A 9566-nucleotide genomic window follows, 5' to 3' on the forward strand; every position below is an offset into this window, starting at 1 on the left:
CCGCCACATGGGCCATGCCACACACATTCCCAGACCACATTCTTACATCCCTACCCCCCACACTCTCCCACACCGCAACACCCACAAACACACCTGACCGACTTCATTTCCTGTGAGGCATGAGTCAGACGGCTGCAGTGCATTTACCGGAGTAATACATGGTTATTAGCCGTTCTGATAATATAGTGTTGATGCGGCTGTCAAGGCAACGTGAGCTGAAGAAGGAGAAAAAAAAAAAAAGAATAAAAAAAATGTGGGGGGGGGGGGGGGTAGGTGGGGGGTATGAGGAGGGGGGGGGGGGTGCATGTGTGGGTGGCTGGGATGATACCTTTGAGGATTCTTTGGAAGTGTTGGGGCATGCGGTTGGTGTCTGTTTGTACGTCCGCAGGTGTGAGTAGAAAGAAAGAAAGAAAGGGGGAGATGAAACAGCGGAGAGAGCCAGTCACCTGTTTTTTCTTGTAGAAGCCCTTCCTGTCACAGTTGGGTATGCGGAAGCCTCTCGGGTTGAGCACGTTGCTGATCTTGAGGCTGTTCAGGATTCCCTCCATCTCCCGACGGCACGGCCCCTGGCGAACACGGCAGAACGGCAGAGGAAACATCCCGTCATTCGGGGAGCACGCTCCACGTCGGTCATTTGTTAATGAGAATCATAATGTAGGGTCGCAGTTGTCCTCAGAGCTCAGGAGTTGCTCCCGAACGACACTTTAACCACTTCCACTGTGTACGGTGTGACGTGTTTATAAAAACTGTGCTTGGATTTTGTTTCCTTAAAGTTGGGCGAGAAGGTTTGGTTTTCGGACGCTTGTGTTTATTTATTTATCGGCGCGTACGTATGTATTTGACCAACCTTTCGCAAAAGCTGTGAACAAGAATTCCATGAAATCTTCAGGGATGATTTGTCATCACCAAAGGATCGGTCGTTCAGATTTTGGGACGTTAGCGGCCAACCGTTTCTGAATAAATACCTAAAAACGGTGGGGAAAATGTTTTCCCATACAAAGCGGATGGGAGAGGCAGCTCATGTAGGAGATCAGCGTCTGTTGCCATGGAGATGCTCCCTGCTCATCGTTTCACACAGTGATGGTGCCTCTTGACAGGCTAGTTGGCATCGACATGAGCTAAGAGCTATCATGCTAGCGACGCGAACTTGGCTCCGCAAACAACTGTGGTGTTGGCGAAAGTCTGCGCTCTACCGAGTGTAGCTCTACGTCTAAATGCTGAATTCACGAGCTCAAACTTGGGACAGATTCAAGGACTCATGGTGACGCTTCCTATATGAAGACTGTCACTCCAGGAGTTCATGATAAGTTGTGCTTGAATATAGTTTATTCAGACGATCAAGTTTATTACGGTGACTGTCAAAATAAAAGCACCAAGTCCCAGGAGAACATGGAATGGGAGTCATGACACTGCGTAAGAGAACATTGTTCTCATTGTCCATCTACTATTTAGTCCAGCTGTGGTGGGCACGACCAGTGGTGGCCTTGTCTCCCGTTTCCATGGAGACCGAGTCAGACGCTTCTCCTGAAGTTCCGCCTTGAGAGCCGACGTCAAAAAAGAATCTTTGTTTCAACTGATGCGCAAGTCTGTTTACTCGTGTGTGTGGTTTCATCACAAAGACAAACAGCGGCACCCACTAGTGGCCCGACGGGCGAACTACATCTTTGTCGGCGTTTCTGCTGTTTCCATAGAAACGGACGTCTCTTTCAAAATGTGGAATATTATGGAATCAAAGCGCAGAAAAAAACGATGTTGTGGTGACGACACAGCCTGATATGAGTTGTAAAAGACAAATGGAGGCCCTGAGCACATTATGGCCCCCAATCAACCAACAGTTGCCCCCCCCCCCCCCCCCCCCCCCCCCCCCCCCAACAGGTTGACACGTTGCTGGTCACCGGTGTGGTGCAAGTTACAGGGAACTGGTATGTTATTACAGTGATACTAAATGCTTCTAAATGAGTCACTGTGTGGTATTCTCCAGGTCTCCCTTAACATGTCTTTAAATCGACTCTTAAAATTTATTAGGGGAAAAAAAACACGACAAATATTTTTATGTGTTTGTGATATTGGCCTCCTGTGTAGAGGACAACACAGGAACACAATCAAAACCTCCCATTTGGTGGTACGCCCCCTTGTGGACAATTCTGGTTCGAACAAAGCCGAAACAAAAAATGAAATCCAGATTTTCAGTTTCAACTGAGGTCCATGATTTCTGGGTAATGACTCCTTCAAACAGGTGCCTGGTTCGTTCCCTAGGTTTGACTTAATACTAACGCTCTGACTCCATTCATCCCGTAAAGTGCACACCAAACTATTCCGGTTACCGCAAATTAGCACTGGATTAGTCAGTTACCAGCTTAAATAGTAGTGAAGTTACAAGATAGGTTAGTGACTAGTTGTCGTCGGGCTTCTTGGGTTTGTTCTCCGACAATGAAATGCAGATTTCTATTTAAAGACCTCTAGACATAAAAAAAAAAAAAAAGGCCTTTCTCGAGTTAGCATCCGTCCCCGTTGTCTACTTACATACTCGGTCTCCCTCTTGTTCTCCAGGGAGAAGTTGTGGACGTCCACGTTGGCGCCTCCGGACACCGACTCCACCTTGTAGCTCTGCGTCTTCTTGTGCTGGTCCTTCTGGATCAGGGTGTTGTGGCGGCTGTCCGCCGAGCCCCGGCCGTGGCCGCCCTTCGCCGTCGCCATGCCCGGCGCCGCCGTCACGGTCTGGGTCACGTTGGCACAGTCCTCCACCCGATTCCCGGCACTTTCTGTGGGGACGGAGGCGAACGACCGACGGTCAACGTTTGGAAGACGAAGGCCAAGACACTGCCGGGGGGGGTATAACAGATCTACGGATCTCAAGCTGGGAGATTTTTCAATAGACTCACTGGTTAGTCTGAGGAATAAAAGTGTTTTTTTTTTCCAGTTTATCTTTTATGTAAAAAAAACTTAAAAAGAAGCCGTGTTTAAAGAGTCTCTTCTTATAAACCCACTTGGGTGTAAAAGTGCCCTGAAGTGGCTTTTATTGTAACGATACTTTTGAGCCGATTGTGTTGAAAACGTAGCAGAAGAGCTCCAAAATAAAAGCCTCAATCCTCGTCTTTAAATTCAACAATTGAGAGCAAAGCATGGAATTGATTCGTTGGCGATTCTTTCAGAGGAACTTAAATCATTCTGGATTAATTAGAAGACACCAGAAAGGCCGACCTGGTAGCAAAGACCAGCGTTTGGCTTCTCAATCGACAAGGGATGCACAAGTGATGTACTCATTTGTACTTTACTCATGGTACTTGGTATGGTACTCCTACTCAGCCGGACTCGAATCGACTTGAACCAAGGTACCCGGAACCAAGGTACTTTAGTGGGACCTCTTCGACCGAGGTTCCAAAGCGAGTCAGGAGGACGTCTCGTTCACCCGCCATCTTTAAACCCCGATTATAACAAAAACGCTCACAAACAGAGATAAACCCGCGACGAGCTGCAGGTTTTTTTTTTTTTTTTTTCCAGAGGAACTCGACGGACCGGCACACTGTGAGTATCAGGACAATCTCCCAGCCAACTGCCGGTGTTTTGGATTAATCGGTTTCCCTGTTAACTGGTGACCAGTTTCCTCGAGCGTCCTCTTTTCAAAAGCGATCGTTAAAAAACCCGGCGAACGCCGCATCTCCTTTAGAGTTTAAAGCACCACAGTTTGTTTGTCTTATTTTAACATCGGCTGCTGCCAGCGGATGGTGGCAGACGTCACCGTTTAACAGGGGCACCAGTTTAACCAAAACACCAGACAGTTAAGCGCAATGGCAAAGATCCACATTTGCGAATATTTCTCAATTTAATATTTATTATCTAAGCTGATATCCAACGCTTGTTTGTTTTTTCTTAAACCTGGTTAGAGCTTGAATTTATTAAACGACGGAGCCCCGTTTACTTTTTTATCTGTGGATTATTTTCCATGCATTTTTACTGTGACGACAATCACGGCAGTAAAGTTGCACTTTTGACAATACAGCTGACGTCTGCATGAAAATCGAATTTTTTTTTTTTTTTTTTTAAATCGTGTTTTTGGTTTTTGTAAACCAAATCGCCCAGCCCTACTCCCAGCTCACATTCTAATAAGTCACCTCACTACTATTTAAACGTGATAAATTATAACAACAACTGCAATCAAGCAGTAGATTTCAGTAGACACAACTTTAAGTAACTAGAAAACTAATGCCACTACTTTTCAGAGCTGTAACTAGAAGTTAGCCTCGTCTGGGTTGGTCTGGGTGGTGGTGGTGGTGGGGGGGGTTGTGGGGCTTGAACTGTTACTGTCAGTATAAACTTTTTTTTTATAACCCTCTGAGGAAGTCTGGAGGTTTCAGACAAACACATTACACAATTTGTTTGTGTAACGGCAGAGGGGGTAAACAGCACAAACTGTGGTTGGGGGTGGGGGGGTGGGGGGGGATTGTTTAAACCACCAGGCTGCAGTGACACAGTCTGACCAGTGGGGGCATTTTTTTCTTCCTCCCCTCGCTCTCCAGCAAAAAAAAATGCACTGATACCTGTCTGGACTTATGTACGTTTTTTTTTGTTTTTCCAGATATAAGATGACGCAAAAAGTGAGAAAAGTTATGTTGCATTTAAGGAACCGGGGAAAATTGACTAACCCCCCCCCCCCCACCCACCCACCCCCCCCTCGCTACTTGAGTCCCAGCCACATCTTAAGAGCTGCATATTTTCATGCAGTGAACAAGAATCCACCAGCTGAGCTGGAAGGAAAACAAGGTCACTGCAGAAAGACTGTATACTTACGGCATGTATGTGGCATTTCTTAACCATCGGTTTGAGGGCGCCAGGATCGTGTGCACCTAACTTTCTTTTCTCTTCCTTTCTTTCTTTTTTCTAACAATTAATCTTCACATCGTGACAGGATTAAACCTTTTCATCGTACTTTCATGTATTTTATTTTATACACTGCGATAAACAGAAAAGAGCCAAGTTTATCTGTGCAGGGCCGCTTCAAAACACACCACAGGCCCTGGGCAGAAGAATAGTATGAGCCCCCCCCCCCCCATTACCTACTAACCCCCCCCCCCCCCAAAAAAAAAAAAAAACATTGTCCTGCACTGTCTACTAGCATTCTGCAAGGTACTAACACCACTTTTAGAAAGTACTCAGTTACTTTACTCGCATATTAACGTTGTACATATTAAGTACAAGATTAAAGTTACTAGTTACCACTTGAGAGAGTATGGAAGTTACTTTCCAAGCTGATTCGATTTCACGGTTGTCGGCAGTTTTAGTTACGAGGTTCCGCTTTCACTTTTAAATTGTGGTACCTCACTCGTCAGTGCTTAGAGTTACAGTTACCTCTTCAGAAAGTACTCAGCTACTTTAATAGTTAGCAAAATAAAGCACTTGATGACAGTTACAGTTATTAGTTACTATGTTAAAAGGTTGTTTAATTTACTCATAAAGACTGAAAATGTATGTTTAACTACCATTATAGTAACTAGTTGGAGGTTTGAATAGTAGTGGGATTACATTCCCGGTTTCGGAGGTATACTGTTGGATTAGTATTTAACAGCAATTATAGTTACTAGTTCCAATTTTACGATAGAGTGAAGTTGCTTGACTAGTAACAGGATATTGGAAGTATGATTACTAGTTACTTCCTGAAATAATACTGGAATTGTTCTCGTAGTTAATTAAAATTGGAACTTGATTACAGTTATAGTTACTCATTACTAAAAGCTTTAAGCATTGGGAGGATTACCAGTTTGTTTATGGTGTTGATACCAACTACATTTATTGTAACGGTGGATTACTAATCTAATTTAGAAAGTTACTTTCAATTAGTACTTAATAGCAGTTATGATTGCTGGTTACTGCTTTAAGTAGTATAGTTAGTAAACTCAAAATACGTACTTGATTACAGTTGAAGTTACTAGTTTAAAAAAACACAGTGTTAGTTAGTTAAACTAGTTACTTGTTTGCTGATATACTTACCAGTAAGCACTACAGATAGTTGAGTAATTACTACATTCTGAGTATTAGTCCTCAGTTCCAATTATAAAGGTGAAGTACTTTACTAGATACTGAAAAGCTTGTACTGGATTACAGTTACATATATTAGCTGCTGGTTTAAAAAGTAAAGTGCTTACTTACTGAATATAAGTAGTTTTTTAAATAGTTATTACAGTTAATGGTACTTGTTATTGTTAGAAATGTAACAGTTACTTTACTAGTTGCAGAAAATTAGTTTGAAGTTATAGTTACAAGTTACTACTTTGAAAAGCAGTAGACCTACTTTACTAGTTATTGGACATTGCTACTTACAGTAACTTACTATAAGTGTTACTTACAGTACTTAGTTAAAGTTAATACTTAATTACATTCATACTTAATAGAAAATATTAGAATTACATTGTGATTAACAGAAACCGTATTTGATTAGTTACTTGTGTACTTCTTATTGCTGTAAATAGTAAATTAGCACTTGGCGTTATAGTTACTAGTAATCTCTTTAAAAAGGAGTTTAATCAACATACTTGATACTCAGAATTAATAAAGTATTCCAGTTATAGTTACTGCTGTAGATGTAGGTTGTTGGTCATTTGATGACATTTTCAAAACAAAAGCACGGTCGTAGTTTTCTACAGTATGGGGATCATTCACGTCTCGTTTCGGAGCGCGTGCGTGAGACGGTGTGATGTTTGCTCGCGCGCGCCCGCGTCCCGCTGCTGCGGCCGCTCGGTGACTTTGCGCTCGGGAGCAGGTTTTACCTCTGCCGCTGCGCCTTTCATCTGCGTTTGCGCACGAAGGGAAGGGAATATAGGGAATACAGGGAATAAAAGGAATATAGGGAATACGGGGAATACAGGGAACATAGGGAATACAGGGAACATAGGGAATAAAGGGAATATAGAGAATATAGGGAATATAAGGAATACAGGGAATATAGAGAATATAGAGAATATAGGGAACATAGAGAATATAGGGAATATTGGGAATTTAGGGAATGCAGGGAATATAGGGAATAAAGGGAATGCAGGAAATATAGGAAATACAGGGAATACAGGGAATAAAATGAATACAGGGAATATAGAGAATATAGGGAATAAAGGGAATATAGAGAAGTCCCCAGACCTGCGGAGCAAATGTCATCACACACACACACACGTACACATCTACGCGCGCACGCACAAACAGCAGGTCACGGTTGGGGGGGGGGGGGGGGGGGGGGGGGGGGGGGTTCTAAAAGAAAAAAAGAGAGAGAAAACGGCACCCGTCCTACCGTGTCTCTGCGCCGGGACGAGAATGCCGCTGAGCTTCCCGGACGCGGCGCCGGTGCACACCCCCCGTCCCTCCAGCAGCGCCTGCAGGGGCCGGCTCTCGCCCGGCCGCTGCTGGCACGTCAGCCCGGAGCCGCAGCGCGCCGTGTACACTCCGCACGCGTGTCCCTCGCCGAGAGCGCACGTCATGCAGCAGCCGCAGCCGGGCTCCCGCAGCCGCTCGGCGCACTCCTTGGGCAGCGGCTTGCACTGGAGGCGCGCGCCGGCGTCGCACGGCTCGCAGCGGACCACCGGACCCACCGCGCCGGTGAGCCGGGCGAAGGCGGCCAGAGCGGCGGCCACGCAGAGCACGCAGACACCGGGCATTTCTTTTTCTATTTTTTTTTTTTTTTTTTGGGAAGGGGGGGTGGAGGAGGGGGGGTGGGGGTGGGGGGGTGGGGGTGCTCGATTGAGAGCTGGTCACAAAGGGACAGGATGCGACTTGTCACGCAGGCTCAAGGGGGGGGGCTCTCTGTGACACAGCGCGCCGGCGAGCCTTCTCCATCTGTATTTTCTTTTACGCGAACTTCTCGTTTTATACTAGGCGCACACAGAAAAAAAAAAAAAGAAGAAAAAAAAGAGACAGCCAACAAGTCACACCCTCCTCCTCCTCCTCCTCCTCCTCCTCCTCCTCCTCCTCCCTCCTCCTCCTCCGTATGAATAATGTAAACGGAGAGCCCCGATATGAGGGACCCCTGCATCCAGGCAGGAGAGCGCAGCTCCGGTTCCTTCAAATCCTTTGTAATATAATTTGACTGAAATTTGCATCTGCAGCGATTTGGTTGTGTGTTTTTGAAAAAAAAAGAAAGAAAAAGGTGTTGTTTCCATGTGGAAATGTGCTTTATTGTTAAAAAAAAAAAAAAAAAAAAGACATAAGTTATGTGAACTGCAGACAGCATGACGATCAACATGCAAATATTGTTTCTTTAACAGATAACATCTGCAGATTTCAACTTGTGCAATGCAGGAGGTCGGCCACATCCCCCCCCCCCACCACCACCACCACCACCACCACCCCCTGCTGGCAAGGATGGTATGCAAGATGCCCCCCCCCCCACACACACACACGCAGCACTGGCACAGCATTCCTCTGGGCAGGTGTGTAGGTGGCCCTCCATAATAAACGCCGCTAAAACAATAATTTCCTTGCGTGTAACCTTTGTGCACAGTGTGACCACGCGGCCCGCCGCGGGGCCTCGGACGCTCCGGCCGGGCCAGCGAGCACGTGCCAGCCCAGCCCAGCCTGCATACCTGACCCCTGGGGGGGGGGGGGCAGCTGGCGGCTCACGCTCCTAATTAACCCCCCCCCCCCAAAAAAAAACAACAAAAAAACACAACATCAGTAATTAGTTTCTTATGGTACACGAGCAAACTGTGCAATTCAGACGTGGATGAATCTGAACGAGCTGAAATCATTTCAACATTCACTCCCCCGGCAAGCTTCCAGACCCCCCCCTGCACCCCCCCACCCCCACCCCCCTCCATCACAGACCCCACAAGTTTTCAGATTATTAGAAAGAAAATGTTCAGATTGTGCCGGCTCAGCGTCAGCGTCGCCCCCCCCCTCACCCCCCCCCACCCCCCACCCCCCCACCCCCCACCCTCCTGTCCGGCATATCCTCCTGTTCTGCAATAACAAACGCGAGAGGGGGGTACACACTGAGAAAATAAAGCAATCAGTATCGGCCATTGTGTGATTTCCACCACAGGAGCGGGAGAAAGTGTTGAGACTGCATTATGAAAAACAAGCAGAGGGTAAGGAAACACCCCCGGAATAGCAAGAAAACGTCTCCAGCTAAGATTAGTTTTCTTATGACTTGGCGTTTTTTTTTTTTTTTCTCCCCCCCCCCCCCCACGTCTGAGACGTTTCAAGCCGCCGACCTTTGGCTTGTTTATTGTCTGCCGGTCCGGCGCGAGGTGTGACTTACCTAAAGTGCCCTTTTTTTTTTTTTTTTTTTTTACAGTTCAGACTCATTCAGCAGAAACACGCTCTTGGTTGCGAGTTTGCAGCTCATTCATGTTTTAGTTTTTTGTACTTCCATACCGGCGTGAGGGTTTCAGGCTGCTGTTGCTTGTCTGGCAGCGGGTCACGACAGAAGAACGTACAAAGAACTTGTGATGGATGAGTCGCTCTCCGGTGTTCGCTGGGTCGGGCTGGGCGGGGTCAAGACCGTGGGGAGGGGGTGAAAGGAAAGATTCACCTTGGACAGGTAACCCGTCCGTCAGACACCCAGATAGACGCTTCCCAGATAGATC

The 9566-nt window shown here is 46.3% G+C and overlaps 1 protein-coding gene across 1 annotated transcript; it reads right to left on the minus strand.

Moving 5' to 3' along the window:
• Window positions 1-328: 328 nt before the first annotated feature.
• On the minus strand, window positions 329-7669 carry LOC308148571 (insulin-like growth factor-binding protein 3; the record flags this gene model as incomplete). Its single annotated transcript, XM_080522045.1, has 3 exons — window positions 7274-7669; window positions 2524-2762; window positions 329-566 (listed from the first exon to the last, which is right to left on the minus strand). Coding segments are annotated over exons 1-3 (841 nt in total), but the record flags the coding sequence as incomplete, so codon positions are not given.
• Window positions 7670-9566: the final 1897 nt, after the last annotated feature.

Source organism: Blennius ocellaris, assembly GCF_963422515.1.
Source record: "Blennius ocellaris genome assembly, contig: SCAFFOLD_195, whole genome shotgun sequence".
Classification (NCBI taxonomy): Eukaryota; Metazoa; Chordata; class Actinopteri; order Blenniiformes; family Blenniidae; genus Blennius; species Blennius ocellaris.